At 45.5% G+C, this 20913-nt stretch overlaps 1 protein-coding gene across 2 annotated transcripts in view; it reads left to right on the top strand.

Moving 5' to 3' along the window:
- LOC124046181 (ski oncogene-like) overlaps positions 1-20913 on the top strand; it is an 83541-nt gene that overhangs the window by 9725 nt on the left and 52903 nt on the right. Inside the window, exon 2 of one of the 2 annotated variants that reach the window (XM_046366281.1) lies at positions 648-749. The exons of the other annotated variant lie outside the window; for it this stretch is intronic. Within the exon in view, the coding sequence (XP_046222237.1) occupies positions 648-749 (102 nt within the window). The remainder of the gene's footprint in view (positions 1-647; positions 750-20913) is intronic. 2 annotated transcript variants of the gene reach the window in all.

Here is a 20913-nt window from a genome sequence, read left to right as displayed (position 1 = left end):
AATTAATTAAATTATGACGTAGGGCATTTATTGGGTTTCAAGACGGGAAAAGTTTTCAATGAAGCATATATGCCCGACATGAAAAACCATACACTTTGGTAACCAACAGTACTTGGTTCTAAAATAAATCTCACACTGTGAAGATATTAGCCCACTGCCAGACAGGGAATTCCCTACAAGTATTTGTGTGCGCACGATAAACATCCCAGTCTATTTCCGTGTTCGCACGGCTGACAATCATCACCCCCCTCGGAGTGGATACTTTTTGTTTTGACACACGGCCACATATCGCACTATATCAAGAGGCTAAAAATGAGACGCCGCCTTTTTTTCTCATGCATCTGTGTGTGGATAAAGATAGATGCAGTGTTTGGCGAGCCGTTATGGTACAGTAGTAGTATGTCCGGTATATATACGGTCCTTCTGTAGCTCAGTTGGTAGAGCATGGCGCTTGTAACGCCAGGGTAGTGGGTTCGATCCCCGGGACCACCCATACGTAGAATGTATGCACACATGACTGTAAGTCGCTTTGGATAAAAGCGTCTGCTAAATGGCATATATTATTATTATTATTATATCTCTCTCTCTCTCTCTCTCTCTCTCTCTCTCTCTCTCTCTCTCTCTCTCGCTCTCTCTTTTTTTTGAAGGAGTGGCCCAGTTACAAGGACTCTGTCGTTGGCACACACGGGCACTCAGACTCTTCAGCCTGCTATAAACTCAATCATTCTGGGGAGATAGAGAGAGACAAAGTGAGAAACTACCTCCATATACTTTAACAATACAACTTGTCATGAACAACCGGGAGACTACATGCTCTCCTCCACCCATTGAAATTCAGCTGATTTATTTTTCAGTTTATTATAATTTTAATGAAACTGCATGAACATTTTTATTATGGAGTGTCAGTAAACATTATGAATTGATGACGCTCATTGAAGTCCTATTGGTCCAATCCTGTGTGGGTTTGTAATGGGAAAGCGGCTGTGTGTAGAAGGTAGCCGATTGCTGAGAGAAAGAAAGAGAGAGAGAGAGAGAGAGAGGGGAGATTAGGAGGGGGGGGGGTTTCATTGGCATGGCTGGCTGGGGGCGATTTGTGCTGCGTCAGCCCGGACTCTCTTTGTGTGACAGTGGTGTCGGCCTTTTGAAAGAGCGGTATGTCACATGACCTCCCCCCAAAATGATGATCTCTCTCAGCTCTTTCAGCTCGCATAAGCCAATAGTGTGCCTCAGAACAGCTCCCACGGGGGCAGATGGCTGTCTGACGAAGGAAGCCAGACACACAGAAAAACACACACTGCAGCATACATACTCGCAATCACATAAAAAGTATTATACAGCACTATCACAAATTCTTGTCAACAGTACAGTCATTTAAAAGGAAAGAACACTACATTCTGCTTTGGTGAAAGTGTTTTGTAGATATAATGCTTCGCAGTGAGGTGTTTTTAAAAATATTTACACTCATCTAATCATCTAATGCTTAACTAGCCAAATACCCATGTAAGCGACAAGGGAACATTTGAATAGGAATGGCCTATTCTGCCTCTTTGGGTTTGTGATTGTGCCTGGGCAAGCGTGTGTGTGTGTCTGCTTTGTTTTCTGCCTGGATCAGCTGTAGGAGGAGGTTTGCCTCTCACTGCCTACTCATTTCCATCTCCATCTGTCTGTCTCCCACGGTGATGGAGGCTTGCCTCTCCCTGCCCCCTCTCCACACATACACACACTCACACACATACCTCCCGGTGTCAGGTGTGTAGGCAGGCACTGTTATGAGGCTGTTTAGGCGGCTCACAGGAGAGAGTCATGAGGTTGGCAGGATCCTACTCCCACTGTGTAATGGGAAAAGCCAATTCCAGTGCCTGGCTAATCTTGTTTCAGATTGAAACCGCACGATTAGACTGGAGGGCAGCTGCCAAGTGTACTTCTCATAGGTGGCACCTCCGTTACTCGGTCGCATCATGCCATTGTTATGACCGCTCTCAAGCCGTCCTCTAACAGCGGCGCCATAGTGGTGCCCTAAAAGTGGTGAGAAACCCAGTCATTCTGGACGGAGGCGAACCACGGTTTCGTCTAAATTACACTATAGTGCCTGGAAATACAATGACATTGCTAAAGTAGTCAAATATGAATACTTTGTCAGCCTTATCATGTCGTCAAATTTACTTGAGACTGATGGCAATGTTGTCATTAGCTAGCAAAGTTTGTCAAAAATAGCTAGCAATGCTAACGTTAGCTAGCTAAAATCCGGTCAATTTTATACAGCATCTAAAGCCAATCTGGCGACATCAAAATGATGACAAAGGGCTTTCCTACTAGTTATTTGCCTCCCTTTGAATGTTGTTGTATTTCCATGCCACTGTAATGCACTTTTGATGAGATCTTCATTAGCGCTCATTGACGATGCATTGAGTAAATTGCTCAGTCGGGCATCAGTCCAAAACAAACGTTCCGAACAATATTGTGATAAAACGTGCAACCCATGAATAGGGAAAATCGCTTTGCTTTGCACAGTGGATGTACTGTATGTAGGCTGCATATGTTCAGTAATGTATGCGGGTGATGGTGGTGATCGGGGGTGGACTGGTTGGAAAAACAAAGCTTCTGCATACCACATTCATGCTTATAGCAAACAGAGAGAGCCTGCTGTCCCCTACACTGCATCTCTCATTCAGAGGATGGGGGGACTCAAATGTCACAATTCCCACAGCCCCAATTTAAATAGCGGCGTCATGATCTATCACTGCAAACATCGGATGCCAGGCCCTGTGTGGCTATTGAATTATGAATAGGCTTGGGGCTATTCTGTTGTGGAGGGAGGCTGCAACCCCCTCTTTTGGGGGGTGGGTTAGTTATTAAAGAGTGGTTGTGCATGCTTAGCCGCAGCCATGTCGAAGGGCAGGTCCCATGGGCTCTGGGGGTTATTGTGACCCTCTCCTCTACAGGGTTTTGTGGCTGGCCTTTGTCATCTCTTTCTATGGAGGGCATCAGCTGGGACATTGCGCTCTCCCCATCCCCCTTTATCGCCCCATTACTTGTCCCAAGCTACTGAGTCACAGACAACTGCTCATCATCGGACCCCTACCTTCCCCCTCCTCTACCTTTACTCTCCTCTGTTTGTTCTTCCCTCCCTAGAGTTTTACTTATAAATGTATGAATGCTAGCTAAGGTGCCAAGAAGGGATAGGCCTACATATAAATAGCAGACCTGGGTTTATATACATGTGTGTTTGAGTATCTGGTTTAAAAATATATAGTTTTTCTGTGTATTTTAGTATTTTGAAATATACAGCCCAAACAAATACCTTTATTTGAGTATTTGAATGGTTATTTGTATAAACCAAATAGTCTGCAAATTGTATTTGACAGTATGTTCAAATACTTATTTTGAATACTATTTTCGATAGCTGTGTTAAATGTATGGGAGTGCATTTAACTCTGTGTATTTTAGTTTTCCAATACTTTCCAAGTGTATTTACAAATACATTAAAATATTAAACTACATGTCTTTTCAAGTAAAATACAGTGCCAGTCAAAAGTTTGGACAAACCTACTCATTCAAGTGTTTTTCTTTATTTTTTGCTATTTTCTACATTGTAGAATAGTGAAGACATCAAAACTATGAAATAGCACACATGGAATAATGTAGTAACTAGAGGTCGAACGATTATGATTTTTCAACGCCAATACTGATACCGGAGGACCAAAAAAAACGATACCGATTAATCGGACAATTTTGTTATTTATTTATTTGTAATAATGGCAATTACAACAATACTGAATGAACACTTATTTTAATTTAATATAATACATCAATAAAAATAAATGTAGCCTCAAAAAAATAATGAAACATGTTCAATTTGGTTTAAATAATGCAAAAACAAAGTGTTGGAGAAGTAAAAGTGCAATATGTGCCATGTAAGAAAGCTAACGTTTGAGTTCCTTGCTCAGAACATGAGAAAATATGAAAGTTGGTGGTTCCTTTTAACATGAATCTTCAATATTCCAAGGTAAGAGGTTTTAGGTTGTAGTTAATATAGTATTTATAGGACTATTTCGCTCTATACTATTTGTATTTCATATACCTTTGACTATTGGATGTTGTTATAGGCACTATAGTATTGCCAGTGTAACAGTATAGCTTCTGCCCCTCTCCTCGCCCCTACCTGGGCTCGAACCAGGAACACATCGACAACAGCACACTCGAAGCAGCGTTACCCATCGCTTCACAAAAGCCTATAACTACTATTCCAAGTCTCAGAGCGAGTGACGTTTTAAACGCTATTAGCACGCACCCCGCTAACTAGCTAGCCATTTCACATCGGTTACACCTGCCAGTAGGCTGATAGGCTTGAAGTCATAAACAGCGCTGTGCGGGCGAAGAGCTGCTGGCAAAACGCACGAAAGTGCTGTTTGAATGAATGCTTACGAGTCTGCTGCTGCCTACCGTCGTTCAGTCAGACTGCTCTATCAAATATCAAATCATAGACTTAATTATAACATAATAACACAGAGAAATACGAGCCTTTGGTCATTAATATGGTCGAATCGGGAAACTATCATTTCGAAAACAAAATGTTTATTATTTCAGTGAAATACAGAACCGTTCGGTATTTTATCTAACGGGTGGCATCCCTAATTCTAAATATTATTTTTACACTGCACAACTTTCAATGTTATGTCATAATTACGTAAAATTCAGGCAAATTAGTTTGCAATGAGCCAGGCTGACCAAACTGTTGCATATACCCTGACTGCGTGCAATGAACGCAAGAGAAGTTACACAATTTCACCTGGTTAATATTGCCTGCTAACCTGGATTTATTTTATCTATATATGCAGGTTTAAAAATATATACTTCTGTGTATTGATTTTAAGAAAGGCATTGGAGTTTATGGTTAGGTACAGTCGTCCAACGACTGTGCTTTTTTCGCAAATGCGCTTTTGTTAAATCATCGCCCAGCGTCGCATCGATTATATGCAACGCAGGACACGCTAGATAAACTAATATGTGTAGTTATAACTAATGATTAAGATTGATTGATTGTTTTTTTGTTAAGTTGAGATAAGGTGAAAATCTGTCGTTCTGCCCCTGAATAAGGCAGTTAACCCACCGTTCCAAGGCCGTCATTGAAAATAAGAACGTGTTCTTAACTGACTTGCCTAGTTAAATAAAGGTATAGAAAATATATATATATTTTAAAAAATAGGCCAAATCGGTGCCCCAAAATACCGATTTCTGATTGTTATGAAAACTTGAAATCGTCTCTAATTAATCGGCCATTCCGATTAATTGGTCGACCTCTATAGTAACCAAAAAAGTGTGAAGCAAATCAAAATATATTTTATATTCTTCAAAGTAGCCACTCTTTGCCTTGAAGACAGCTTTATACACTCTTGGCATTCTCTCAACCAGCTTCATGAGGAATGCTTTTCCAACAGTCTTGAAGGAGTTCCCACATATGCTGAGCATTTGTTGGCTGCTTTTCCTTCAATCTGCGGTCCAACTCATCCCAAACCATCTCAATTGAGTTGAGGTTGTCGTGTAAATATTCAGTCAATCATATTTCTCAAATACCGGCCGAGCCTGTGAGTTCAAATAGACTTTTATTACAATATAATACAAGCCGAGCTGGTTCATGAAATCAACTATCTTTCCAGTCTTGGCACATACTTCTTATAAATTTTTCCTCCTGACGTCACACACAGCAACTCCTCTTAATGACTCATCCCCTCTGGCATTTAGCCACAGTTATCGTATTGCCCTGCACTCATTTTAGTTTGGTTTAACATTAGGGCATTGAACCTGTAGAGCCACACCAATAGTTCAAAAATACAGACATGTTCTCGACTAAAACAGGTTCATGCATGTAGGACCATAGCAACAGTCCATAGATACATTTTACAGAAATAACCAGTCATGTCCACTCCCCAGACAGGTGCATGTCTAGTGGTGTCTAATGACCTAGTCTTGCGGACTATCCTGAAATGTATAATGGCCACATATGTTCTGGAAAATTCTCAATAAGTTGGGTGATTGTGGAGGCCAATTAATCTGATGCAGCACTCCATCACTCGACTTCTTGGTCAAATAGCCCTTACATAGCCTGGAGGTGTGTTGGGTCATTGTCCTGTTGAAAAACAAATGACAGTCCCACTAAGCACAAACCAGATGGGATGGCGTATCGCTGCATAATGCTGTGGTAGCCATGCTGGTTAAGTGTGCCTTGAATTCTAAATAAATAACTGACAGTGTCACCAGCAAAGCACCCCCAAACCATCACACCTCCTCCATGCTTCACGGTGGGAACAACACACGTGGAGATCATCCAGTCACCTACTCTGCGTCTCGCAAAGACACGGCGGTTGGAACCAAAATCTACAATTTGGACTCATCATACACTTGTGTTTCTTGGCCCAAGCAAGTATCTCCTTATTATTAGTGTCCTTTAGTAGTGGTTTCTTTGCAGCAATTCGACCATGAATGCCTGATTCATGCAGTCTCTGAACAGTTGATGTTGAGATGTGTCTGTTACTTGAACCCTGTGTGAAGCATTTATTTGGGCTGCAATCTGAGGTGCAGTTAACTCTAACGAAGTTATCCTTTGCAGCAGAGGTAACTTCAACATTGGGCCAGTAGGTAGCCTAGTGGTTAGGGCATTGGGCCAGTAACCGAAAGGTTGCTAGATTGAATCCCTGAGCTGACAAGGTAAAAATCTGTTGTTCTGCCCCTGAACAAGGCAGTTAACCCACTGTTCCTAGGCCGTCATTGAAAATAAGAATTTGTTCTTAACTGACTTGCCTAGTTAAATGAAGAATAAATAAATAAATAAACTCTGGGTCTTCCTTTCCTGTGGTGGTCCTTATGAGAGCCAGTTTCATCATAGCGCTAGATGGTTTTTGCAACTGCACTTGAAGAAACTTTCAAGTTCTTGAAATTTTCCAGATTGAGTGACCTTTATGTCTTAAAGTAATGATGGACTGCCGTTTCTCTTTGCTTGTTTGAGCTGTTCTTGCCATAATATGGACTTGGTCTTTTACCAAATAAAGCTATCTTCTAAATACCACCCCTACCTTGTCACAACACAACTGATTGGCTCAAACGCATTAAGAAGGAAAGAAATTCCACAAATGTACTTTTAACAAGGCATACCCGTTGATCGAAATGCATTCCAGGGGACTACCTCATGAAGCTGGTTGAGAGAATGCCAAGAGTGTGCAAAACTGTTATCAAGGCAAAGGGTGGCTACTTTGAAGATTCACAAATATAAAATATTATTTGTTTAACACTTTTTTGGTTACTACATTATTCCATATGTGTTATTTTATAGTTTTGATGTCTTCCCTATTATTCTACAATGTAAATAAGTCAAATGAAGAAAACTCTGGAATGAGTAGGTGTTTCCAAACGTTTGACTGGTACTGTATATCTAAATACCTACTTCGATTTTAAGTAATTGAGATATTTCAAAGTATTTGAACCCAGGACATTGACACCGTAGCATCATAAACATTTATATTATCTTATATCCTATAGTATACTGGAGAAGATTATAGAACATTTTATAGAGTCATGATGTAGCTAGCCACAATGTAGCTTAGCCTCTTCTTTCTGAAGTAAAAACTAAATAAACATTTCCTCGGAAACAACTGAATGTATGTGCGGCTGATGTCTGCCTGCTCTCTGCCTGGGTTAATCTTACACAAGATGAATCCGACGGGAGAGACGGAAGTAATTGCCCTATCGATCCAACAAAGCACTTGTTCCGAACTTTGACCGGTGACTAGAAACTGCAACTGTTGATCACCACAGCTAGGCTACATTTAGTAACAAATAGAACAACACATTTCTCTGTCTGTACTCCAATCTTAACTATCCACTATAGATGTCAGTACTCAGTTGGACTAGCTATCCATATTATGTAAACTGCTATACATTGATCCAACAACAGTTACTTGGTTTGTTTTTGGTAATTTTACCGATTCTAGATTCAAGTAATTATTTTTCCAATACAAATATTAGATGTAGGCTGGAGAACAGTCAAGAAGTGGAGAAGTTACAGAGAGAAGGGGGTTCGAGGAGAGAGAGATAAGGTATTCTGCTGTTGGTGGCTCACCCAGGGGATCAGAGATCAACTTCTAGTCGCATGCCACTCTTCCCCTCAGGCTGCTGGAAGTCACCGGACTGGTTCCCCAAGAATGTCTGTCCCAAATGATCCACCTTCTACGCCTGTCTGTTAGTCAGTCAGTAAAGGAGGGCTTTGGGGATGACGTTTAGACTGGAACAAGTGAGCAAAGAGATGGAATTTAGACTGGTGCAAGGGAGCAGGGTAGCTCACTGTTTAGAGAGCAATGTTGGATCAGTTTAGAGCTTTTCGTTAAGACCTGTCGCCAGCCAGCGGGGCAGCAAAGGAAACAAACTCGGCTGCCGGTCACACCGTGGCAGCTTTTCAGGAAGCAGAGGTGGGATGTGAATGTGTGTGTACCCATGGCCATGCTCCCTGGCTCAGTTTATGCCCCAGGAAGGAAGTTTCTGAAACAATGTCTTATACATTTACATTTACATTTAAGTCATTTAGCAGACGCTCTTATCCAGAGCGACTTACAAATTGGTGCATTCACCTTATGACATCCAGTGGGACAGTCACTTAACAATAGTGCATCTAAAACTTAGGGGGGTGGGGTGAGAGGGATTACTTAACCTATCCTAGGTATTCCTTAAAGAGGTGGGGTTTCAGGTGTCTCCGGAAGGTGGTGATTGACTCCGCTGTCCTGGCGTCGTGAGGGAGTTTGTTCCACCATTGGGGGGCCAGGGCAGTGAACAGTTTTGACTGGGCTGAGCGGGAGCTGTACTTCCTCAGTGGTAGGGAGGCGAGCAGGCCAGAGGTGGATGAACGCAATGCCCTTGTTTGGGTGTAGGGCCTGATCAGAGCCTGGAGGTACTGAGGTGCCGTTCCCCTCACAGCTCCGTAGGCAAGCACCATGGTCTTGTAGCGGATGCGAGCTTCAACTGGAAGCCAGTGGAGAGAACGGAGGAGCGGGGTGACGTGAAAGAACTTGGGAAGGTTGAACACCAGACGGGCTGCGGCGTTCTGGATGAGTTGAAGGGGTTTAATGGCACAGGCAGGGAGCCCAGCCAACAGCGAGTTGCAGTAATCCAGACGGGAGATGACAAGTGCCTGGATTAGGACCTGCGCCGCTTCCTGTGTGAGGCAGGGTCGTACTCTGCGGATGTTGTAGAGCATGAACCTACAGGAACGGGCCACCGCCTTGATGTTGGTTGAGAACGACAGGGTGTTGTCCAGGATCACGCCAAGGTTCTCTGGGAGGAGGACACAATGGAGTTGTCAACCGTGATGGCGAGATCATGGAACGGGCAGTCCTTCCCCGGGAGGAAGAGCAGCTCCGTCTTGCCGAGGTTCAGCTTAATGTCATTAACATCTTTCCTGCAGTCTCTCCCTCCAGCCTCCCCCACCTCCACCTCCAAGTCACTGATCTCCCCAATTAATCCCATTCTAGCCCACTCTGGCAAATGAACTGGCAGCATAGATACTAAATAAAACAAGTTGTTGAAAGGGGATCCCTCCTCCTGGAGTCCTGGCTATAGGGCGCCTGGGTCTCAAATTAAGGAAGCTGCCACCGACCACGGCACACAACTCTTCATTTTTGTTTGTTCTTTCTTTCTTTCTTTAATTTGTCCTTTACATATCCCATGGTTCTCTCTTCCCCCACCTCTCTACGCTTGAGTGCAACCTATTGATTTAATGTCCCTTGTGCCACACACACACACGCACACGCACACACACACACAAATAAATGACGGCATGCACACACACTCCAGTCAAACTCACTCACCACCAATGAAACAAACACTGCCACAGTCCAAGCCAAATACATAAATATTCACACAGTCAAAAATCCGCACATGCTATTTACACACACTTGCACCACCAACAATCCGCCAGGGCAGACAATGGATCTCTTGAAGCCTCTGGCTTATAATTCACGTAATTGTAGATGTGCAGACAGGCAAATGTGTGGAGTGTTTAACAGCCTCCTCAGTGTAAAGCCCCCCCAGGACAAAGGCATTATTTCCCTGCATAAGACTCTATCCCTAGCTGTTCTTCAAGGGGGAGACTGTCAAAGCTATCTTCAGCAGTAGGACATCTGTTTATGTAAAGCATACCACCATTTATATCCGTCCCTGTTAATCTCCCTCCACACACGTGTGTTGTGGGGGTGTGTGTCTGTGTGTATGGGTGTGGGGCGGTGGCAGGCGGGCGGGCGGTCATCTTATCCTTATTCCATCTCCTGTGACCTCTACCCCCTTCACTCAGCTCATCTGTTTGCCCTGTTTAATTATCTTTGCAAACACACACACACACACACACACACACACACACACACACACACACACACACACACACACACACACACACACACACACACACACACACACACACACACACACACACACACACACACAGGTCAAGGCTCCCGGTGAACCTTGCCCTCTGGGCCACATAGACTCATCCAGAGGCAGAGAATGATGGAAAACCTTCCTCCCTCCTTCCACTCCCCATCTCCAGGCCTGACAACTGGTGGTCTGCAAGGCTCTGGATTAAATGGTCTCCTTTGTGTGTGTGTGTGTGTGTCTTTCTCTGTATGTCTGTGGTCTGTACAGCATGCACCTTTTCACAAACACTAGCCACCGACAGTCTGTGTCGCAACGCCCAACAGTCCAACAGATAGGCCTACATGCTGCCACCGGAGTTTGTTGGACGGTCACAAAAGAAGGAGAGAATTCTTGGCCCCGCTTCGCGTCCGAGACTGTGTATTTATTTTAGATTTTGAAATCCAATCCGTCTGTATCTTGTGATAGGAATGATACCTTAGCAAGGTTTGTTTCATAGGAGTGAGCGAGAGCTTGGGTTTTGTACATGTTTGATTTTCCATGCTCCTGCCTAGCCGGTCGGTATTATTGTAAGAGGAAATTAGATGCAGGGCAAGTGTTTAATCTTTGCGAATGGACAGAGGGAGAGATGTTATGTTTCTCTTTCTCATGATCAATTTCTTCTTCTCTCTCTCTAATGTTCTCTTTTTCGTTTTCTTTTACTCTATCTTTTTCTCTCTGACTGGTATTCTCTCTCTCCCTCTCTCCCTAGCTCTCTCTTCCTCTGTCTCTCTGCCTCCCCATCCCTCCCTCCCTCTCTCCTTGGCTGGGGTTCCTTTCTTCCCTGGCTCTCGTGTAGAAGCCATCAGACTCAGGACGTGCCATGAAACATCAGAATCCACTTCCTGCAGAAATCAATACATCTCAGGTCCTGTGCAGACCCACACATTGGCATACGGCTGGGAACACACACACACACACACACACACACACACACACACACACACACACACACACACACACACACACACACACACACACACACACACACATCAGAAAAGAGGATAATCTAATTGCCCTTGTGTTGAAATTAGACTTGGCAAAAAATAAAAAGGTTTATTGCACCATTTATGTAGTGGCGGCCTCAAAATGTCTGTGGTATTCAGACTAACTGCTGGAAATGGCAGGGAATCAGAGCACCCCACCCTCCCTGGCTGAAAACGGATGTGGTGTGGAGGGATACTGCTATGCCTTGTCTGCAAGATTTCAGCAATTCACCCAGAGCCACTGCAAACAGCACTAGCAAAACCTTTCAGGCTTCATTTTACTGCTTTTCCTATGCTAAATGCTACCAGTGCTAGGCTACAAGCTAAACCCACTACACTCGGCATTTGGATGGGATGGAAGGAGGATCCCTCCCTCAGTGCAGCGGTAATTAAATGATAGAACCCCGATGTGAGCAGGCCAGAAGTGAAAGGATGACCTCACAGGCACCTAATCGTCATGTTGGGAAAACCCAGCAGCTAATATGTCCATTAGCGTCGTCCTCCGCCGGAGAAACTAACAAAACTAAAGACAAAAGACTGACGAGGAGGAAAGGAAAGAACAGAACACATCTCCTTCTTCAATGTACTGAGCTCATTCATAGCCCAATTTGACAAAATGGCTGCCGACAAACTGCTAAATCGAATACTCCACTCTTGTGATAGTGTTTAGTGGAGACAGGTTTTTTGTATCAAGCTCTGGGTGAATGGAGTTAGCTTGGTAGCTTCAATGCTATGCTTTTTGGCATGTTATTGAATGGAGTTAGCTTCCCACAGATCTGAGCTTCCATGCTATGCTAGCTGGCTGTGTGTATTTTGGTATTTTCCACCAGCGGGGATGTCAAAGGCCATTGTTGTTTCCTTCTGCGTGCGCCAGGCCGACCACAGTTCAAAGGTCATCGAGGTTGCTGATGCCAGAGTTTTCTCTGGAGAGTCCCAGCTAGCCCCCACCCCCCTTTGCCCCCTGTCCCACCCCTGTCCCCAAACAGTGGGCCGCCTATGTGGGCGTGTCACGTGTCCTGAGTGGGGTGATCGCCCAGTGGACAAACAGCAGCAGGGGTCACGCAGGAACGGACGGTCCTAACACACACACACACACACACACACACACACACACACACACACACACACACACACACACACACACACACACACACACACACACACACACACACATCCCCCTACAGACAATCCAGAGACCTCCACTTCCTCCTCCTGAATGACTAAAGGCGTTAGCATGCTTCAGTTCGGCCGAACTGGCTAACCAAACCAAAAGAGTGAGCTCGCATACTCCCTTAAAAGACCTTCGCTTGAAAAACGAAATCTGTCATTAATTTTGACATTTTAATCGAAGAAATCTTAGTCGCACTAAGAATCCTTACTATTGACCAATAACTGACGAAGGGGCGTAGACTTCGGCTTGCCTTCAGAAAAAATGTAATGTGCTCGGACAGCTGAAAAAACCCTGACCGAAGTTCAAAACGAACAAAACATCACACAATTCTAAGCATGCAGATGCCTCAATAGGTGGGCGCTGCTACTAGTCTGCAGTGTCTCGGTATGACTCTTCCCCCCTCCCTGGCTGCGGTGGAACGGAGACTATGGTTTAGATGTAACACCACAGTGATTTCCTATGTGACTGTGACACACCCAACCAGGGTTAGGTTGTTGTGACTCTGCATTTGACTGTCACTCTGGGAGTTTCACCTCTCCTGCACTTTATCAATTATCTTCGGCCTATTATTAGCTACTCCAAGCTTGGTGTATTACCAGGCAAGCTGGATTGTGAGCATAGCATAGGCCTATGGCACATCTCTAGTGTGCAGGAAATAGTATGAGAGGGCTCAATCGTTCATTGAATGTTACCCGAATGTTAGTGCCTCTCCTCTTATTTCTCCCATTCTTTCCCACCAGTCTCCCACCTTTCCCCCTCCCCTCTATTTTTCTCTCTCTCTACCCCATTCCCTCCCTCTCTGTTGAGACTTGGCCACTCTGAGCTCTTGTGATCTGGCCTCCGAGCGAAGTCTCTGTCCCTCTCTCTCTCTTCCTCTTTCTATCTCCCAGAGTTCACTCATTTGGAACAAAATGTCCGGGGCTGGGGTGGAAAGCTCCAGCATGTGCTGGCCATCCTGGCTTATTTAAGGCTCCCTGAACTAAACCGCCTTTGTGCCTCGCCTCGTAAAAAAATATATATTTTAATAAATACACATACCAGCCTGTTTGTACAGTAGCACTATCAATGTTATGGAGGTTACCAATAAAACCGTGAATAGTAAGAGGAAGAAGCTGCTGTAGAAAGGACTTTTTTCAGTTTCCCCCTCATATCCTAAGTCTCAATGACCACACAACAGGGCAAAGGACGTTTCCCCTAGGAAGGGCAAAGGAGATTTCCCCTAGGAAGGGCAAAGGAGGTTTCCCCTAGGAAGGGCAAAGGAGGTTTCCCCTAGGAAGGGCAAAGGAGGTTTCCCCTAGGAAGGGCAAAGGAGGTTTCCCCTAGGAAGGGCAAAGGAGGTTTCCCCTAGGAAAGGCAAAGGAGGTTTCCCCTAGGAAAGGCAAAGGACGTTTCCCCTAGGAAGGGCAAAGGACGTTTCCCCTAGGAAGGGCAAAGGACGTTTCCCCTAGGAAGGGCAAAGGACGTTTCCCCTAGGAAGGGCAAAGGACGTTTCCCCTAGGAAAGGCAAAGGACGTTTCCCCTAGGAAGGGCAAAGGAGGTTTCCCCTAGGAAGGGCAAAGGAGGTTTCCCCTAGGAAGGGCAAAGGAGGTTTCCCCTAGGAAGGGCAAAGGAGGTTTCCCCTAGGAAGGGCAAAGGAGGTTTCCCCTAGGAAGGGCAAAGGACTTTTCCCCTAGGAAAGGCAAAGGAGGTTTCCCCTAGGAAGGGCAAAGGACGTTTCCCCTAGGAAAGGCAAAGGAGGTTTCCCCTAGGAAGGGCAAAGGACGTTTCCCCTAGGAAAGGCAAAGGACGTTTCCCCTAGGAAAGGCAAAGGACGTTTCCCCTAGGAAGGGCAAATGACGTTTCCCCTAGGAAGGGCAAAGGAGGTTTCCCTAGGAAGGGCAAAGGACGTTTCCCCTAGGAAAGGCAAAGGACGTTTCCCCTAGGAAAGGCAAAGGACGTTTCCCCTAGGAAGGGCAAAGGACGTTTCCCCTAGGAAAGGCAAATGACGTTTCCCCTAGGAAGGGCAAAGGAGGTTTCCCCTAGGAAGGGCAAATGACGTTTCCCCTAGGAAGGGCAAAGGACGTTTCCCCTAGGGAAGGCAAAGGACGTTTCCCCTAGGAAGGGCAAAGGACGTTTCCCCTAGGAAGGGCAAAGGACGTTTCCCCTAGGAAAGGCAAAGGACGTTTCCCCTAGGAAAGGCAAAGGATGTTTCCCCTAGGAAGGGCAAAGAACACTGTTCAAGCCGAACACACCCTTTCCTATGTCTATTTTTTAACAAGGTCTTTTTTACTCAGTGTGTATATGTACAGTTGAAGTCGGAAGTTTACATACACCTTAGCCAAGTATATTTAAACTCAGTTTTTCACAATTCCTGACATTTAATCCTAGTTTAAGTGATGGCGACTCCATTACCGTGACTTTGTTGTCCTTGAGCCATTTTGCCACAACTTCTGAAGTATGCTTCTGGTCATTGTCCATTTGGAAGACCCGTTTGCGATCAAGCTTTAACTTCCTGACTAATGTCTTGAGATGTTGCTTCAATATATCCACATAATTTTCCAGCCTCATGATGCCATCTATTTTGTGAAGTGCACCAGTACCTCCTGCAGCAAAGCAGCCCCACAACATGATGCTGTCACCCCCGTGCTTCACGGTTGGGATGGTGTTCTTTGGCTTGCAAGCCTCCCTCTTTTTCCTCCAAACATGACAATGGTCATTATGGTCAAACAGTTCTACTTTTGTTTCATCAGACCAGAGGACATTTCTCAAAAGAAGTACGATCTTTGTCCCCAGGTTCAGTTGCAAACCATAGTCTGGCTTTTTTTATGGCGGTTTTGGTGCAGTGGCTTCTTCCTTGCCGAGCGGCCTTTCAGGTTATGTCGACATAGGACTCGTTTTTACTGTGGATATAGATACGTTTGTACCTGTTTCCTCCAGCAAGGTCCTTTGCTGCTGTTCTGGGATTGATTTGCACTTTTTGCACAAAAGTACGTTCATCTCTAGGAGACAGAACGCGTCTCCTTCCTGAGCGGTATGATGTCTGCTTGGTCCCATGGTGTTTATACTTGCGTACTATTGTACTATTGTACTGATGAACATGGTACCTTCAGGAATTTGGAAATTGCTCCCAAGGATGAACCAGACTTGTGGAGGTCTATAATTCTTTCTCTGAGGTCTTGACTGATTTCTTGATTTTCCCATGGTGTCAAGCAAAGAGGCACTGAGTTTGAAGGTAGGCCTTGAAATACATCCACAGGTACACCTCCAATTGACTCAAATGATGTCAATTAGCCTATCAGAAGCTTCTAAAGCCATGACATCATTTTCTGGAATTTTCCAAGCTGTTTAAAGGTACAGTCAACTTTGTGTATGTAAACTTCTGACCCACTAGAATTAAGTGAAACAATCTGTCTGTAAACAATTGTTGGAAAAATGACTTGCGTCATGCACAAAGTAGGTGTCCTAACCGACTTGCCAAAACTATAGTTTGTTAATAAAACATTTGTGGAGTTTTAATGACTCCAACCTAACTGTATGTAAACTTCCGACTTCAACTATAGGTGTGCCTGGTGAACTTTGAACCCTGGCTCAGGGCCTTGGCCATGTCTACCGTAGTAAACACAACCCCGGGGGTAGATAAATGTTTATTTAGCCATCGATAACCACACAGCCTCTGGTGCAGGAGCGTCTGGTGCATGTCTATGTCTCAAATATCCTACATGTAACGCTTTCACAAAATGTAACATATCACACAAATAAAAATGTTTAGGCTTAAATATAACTCCAACACCTGTCTGTATAAATACAATGGCATTGGTGAAAGCTAGGCTATATATGGTAGGAGATACTACTGAAGGAACTCCTATTGGAAGGGTGTGTTTAGCTTTTACCTCAAGTTCAATGACCCAGAGTTCAGCGCAGTGTGTGCGTCCCAGGTGGCATCCTATTCCCTATGTAGTGCACTACCTTTGGCCAGGGCCCGCAGGTTTATGGTGAAATATAGTGCACTATATGGAATGAGGTGACATTTGGGATCAGACAGTGTCCTCTGCTATGAAAGGCTTTCAGTACAGGGCTCCAAGGCAGCGGCTCACACCAGCCAGGATGGCAGAGGATTTTCTTTTTCAGTCTATTAGTTTGATGTGGTGATGCAGACAGTCAGACACCTCTGTGGCGGACGGGGGAGGGATAACGGAGGGAGGGGGGAGTGATAATGTATTTACTTAAGTGTGCGTGTCAAGGTGCCAGACAGCGGGGGAGTCCTCTCTCTCTCTCTCTCTCTCTCTCTCTCTCTCTCTCTCTCTCTCTCTCTCTCTCTCTCTCTCTCTCTCTCTCTCTCTCTCTCTCTCTCTCTCTCTATGAGAGAGAGACTGTGCGTAGAGACATCTCAAGCATTAAGGGAGAGGCTAGTGTGACAAACTGTACTCTACCACGCTCTCTCTCGTGCCTGGAGAGAGCTGGAGCATTAAGGGAGAAGCAGTAGTCTCTCTGTGTTTATGTGTCTAACACACCGCCCCCCGCGCACGCTTGGCCCCACATTATCCCAAATGCCACTCTGATTGGAGCACTAATGTGGTTGCTAAGCAAATCTGCCCTTCCTGTGCTAAATAAAATAATGGGTCGGCTGCTTCCTGGCTGGTGGGTTGGACTGGAGGGGAGCGTGCCAGTGTGCTAACACATGAAGGCACATGCTTGCACACACGCTCGCAAACATACACACACACACACACACACACACACACACTCACATACTCACACACACACAGCTGCACGTGGGCCTTGGCTCTGTCTGCATGTCTGGCTGTCCCAGGAAGCAGTCTGTCCATCAGTCTGTCTGTGCTGAAGCAGCCAGGCCCTCCAGGGAGCACAACAGGAAACGTGGAGTTTCTCAATGAAATCACCCCAGTAATCATTATATAATAATCATATCATAGGCTGATGCGCTAATCCATTTTGCCCATCCTGAATGGGCAAGGGAAGTGCCTGCTGTGAAGAGATCATTGGCCTATCTTGCTAACACAACTCATTGCTAAGCTAGCCTAGGTGCAACCGTATTATGGCTTTGGGCCACAACTGAGTCTATTTCTGGGTGGCCCAGCCGGTGAAACGTCCTCCTCTACTGGAGAAGAAGCTTTATCTTAGAATAGCCCAGGAGCGTTAACTTTAGCTTAGCATAGCCTAGCGTAGCTATAGTGCTCTCCCGTTAGTTGTCGACTAGGTTTTCTGTAATCCGAGCCTGCAGGTGTGGGTCAACTGTCCGTCTGGAAGAGAGACAGGGGAAGGTGAAGGGGGAAAGGGTCAGTTCCTCAAGGCAATTTAAATAAACTGCTGGATGGAGAGAGCAGCCTTGCGTTTAGCGCCTGGCTAGAATTCTGACAGGACACCGAGACAGGTGGCGCAGCAATTAGCGTACCCAGATGCCAAGATGTGACTGTATGACGTGAGAGATAGAGAACAGGATCCACTTTCAAACAAATTTGTTTGAGTGTGTGTGTGTGTGTGTGTGTGTGTGTGTGTGTGTGTGTGTGTGTGTGTGTGTGTGTGTGTGTGTGTGTGTGTGTGTGTGTGTGTGTGTGTGTGTGTGTGTGTGTGTGTGTGTGTGTGTGTGTGTGTGTGTGTGTGTGTGTGTGTGTGTGTGTGTGTGTGTGTGTGTGTGTGTGTGTGTGTGTGTGTGTGTCGTTTACTTTGACCTTCTCAGCATTGGAGGCTACTTAACTTAACACATTATATGTGTAGTCGACTTCTACTTGGAACACATTCATTTTCTGTGTACAGTAAGCTTCTACTCAGAAGTCTCATAGTTGATATGTAGCCTATCCCAGAGCTTCCCTTTTCCCATAGTGCAATGCTCAGACCTCCATGTAATGCTGAATCAAATCAATTTAATTGGTCACATACACATATTTAGCAGATGTTATTGCGGGTACAGCGAAATACTTGTGTTCCTAACTCCAACAGTGCAGTAGTATCTAACAATGGAATTAAGAAATATATAAATATTAGATCGAGCAATGTCAGAGTGGCATTGATTAAAATACAGTAGAAACTGTACATATGAGATGAGTAAATCAGTATGTAAACATTATTATTTTTAAAAAATTGTGTGAATTTTAACCCTTTCACAGCACCATCCAACCCGGAAGCCATTCGCACCAATGTGTCGGAGGAAACACCGTGCACCTGGCAACCTTGCCGGGCCCGGCCCACCACAGGAGTCTCTAGTGCGTGATGAGACAAGGATTTCCCTACCAGCCAAACCCTCCCTAACCCGGACAACTGTGCGTCACCCCACGGACCTCCCGGTCTCGGCCAGTTACGACAGACCTGGGCGCGAACCCAGAGTCTCTGGTGGAACAGCTGCTGCTGCAGTACAGCGCCCTTAACCACTGCTCCACCCGGGAGGCATGTAAACATTATTAAAGTGAATCTTGTTCCATCATTAAAGTGGCCAGTAATTCCAAGTCTATGTATATAGGGCAGCAGCCTCTGAGTAACCGGGTGTATGATGGCTAGTGATGGCTATTTAACAGTCTGATGGCCTTGAGATAGAAGCTGTTTTTCAGTCTCTCGGTCCCAGCTTTGATGCACCTGTACTGACCTCGCCTTCTGGATGATAGCGGGGTGAACAGGCCTTGGCTCGGGTGGTTGATGTCCTTTGATCTTTTTGGCTTTCCTGTGACATTGGGTGCTGTAGGTGTCATGGAGGGCAGGTAGTTTGCCGCCGGTAATGTGTTGGGCAGACTGCACCACCCTCTGGAGAGCCCTGCGGTTGCGGGCGGTGCAGTTTCCGTACCAGGACGTGATACAGCCCGACAGGATGCTCTCAATTGTGCATCTGTAAAAGTTAGTGAGGGTTTTAGGTGACAAGCCAAATTTCTTCAGCCTCCTGAGATTGAAGAGACGCTGAAGCTCCTTCTTCACCACATTGCCTGTGTGGGTGGATCATTTCAGATTGTCAGTGACGTGTACGCTGAGGAACTTGAAGCTTTCCAACTTCTCCACTGTGGTCCCATCAATGTGGATGGGGGCGTGCTCCCTCTCCTGAAGTCCCTGATCATCTCCTTTGTTTTGTTGACGTTGAGTGAGAGGTTATTTTCCTGGTACCACTCCACCAGGGCCCTCACGTCCTCCCTGTAGTCTCGTAATTGTTGGTAATTAGGCTTACTACCGTTGTGTCGTCTGCAAACTTGATGATTGAGTTAGAGGCGTTCGTGGCCACGCAGTCATGGGTGAACAGGAAGTCCAGGAGGGACTCAGTTGCACAGGGCGGGGTTAAGACCCAGGGCCTCCAGCTTGATGATGAGCTTGGAGGGTACTATGATGTTGAAGGCTGAGCTGTAGTCAATGAACAGTATTCTTACATAGGTGTTCCTCTTGTCCAGATGGGATAGGGCAGTGTGCAGTGCGATGGCGATTGCATCGTCTGTGGATCTATTGGGGCGGTAAGCAAATTGGAGTGGGTCTAGGGTGTCAGGTAAGGTACAGGTGATATGATCCTTGACTAGTCTCTCAAAGCACTTCATGATGACAAAAGTGAGTGCTACGGGGCGATAGTCATTTAGTTCAGTTACCTTTGCCTTCTTGGGAACCGGAACAGTGGTGGCCATCTTGAAGCAAGTGGGGACAGCAGACTGGGATAGGGAGAGATTGAAAACTCCAGCCAGCTGTTCGCAAGAAGGCACCGGTAGCTGTTCGCTGTTCGCATGCTCTGAGGAAGCAGCTAGGGATGCCGTCTGGGCCGGCAGCCTTGCGAGGGTTAGCATGCTTAAATATCTTACTCACATCGTCCATGGAGAAGGAGTGCCCACAGTCCTTGGTATTGGGCCGCATCAGTGGCACTGCGTTATTCTCAAAGCGGGCAAAGATGGTGTTTAGCTTGTCCGGAAGGAAGACTTCGGTGTCCGCGACGTGGCTGGTTTTCCCTTTGTAGTCCATGATTGTCTATAGACCCTTCCACATACGTCTCGTGTCCGAGCCGTTGAATTGCGACTCCACTTTGTCTCTGCACTGACGTTTTGCCTGTTGGATTGTCTTACGGCGGGAATAACGACACTGTTTATATTCAGCCATATTCCCAGACACCTCGCCATGGTTAAATGAGGTGGTTCGCGCTTTCAGTTTTGCACGAATGTGGCCATCTATCCACCGTTTCTGGTTTGGGTGGGTTTTAATAGTCACAGTGGGTACAACATCTCCTATCCACTTCCTGATGAATAATAATAATAATAATATATGCCATTTAGCAGACGCTTTTATCCAAAGCGACTTACAGTCATGTGTGCATACATTCTACGTATGGGTGGTCCTGGGGATTGAACCCACTACCCT

This window comes from Oncorhynchus gorbuscha, linkage group LG10 (assembly GCF_021184085.1).
Source record: "Oncorhynchus gorbuscha isolate QuinsamMale2020 ecotype Even-year linkage group LG10, OgorEven_v1.0, whole genome shotgun sequence".
NCBI lineage: Eukaryota > Metazoa > Chordata > Actinopteri > Salmoniformes > Salmonidae > Oncorhynchus > Oncorhynchus gorbuscha.
Note: the sequence above shows the minus strand (reverse complement) of the source record. Positions and strands in the feature narration are given on the sequence as shown.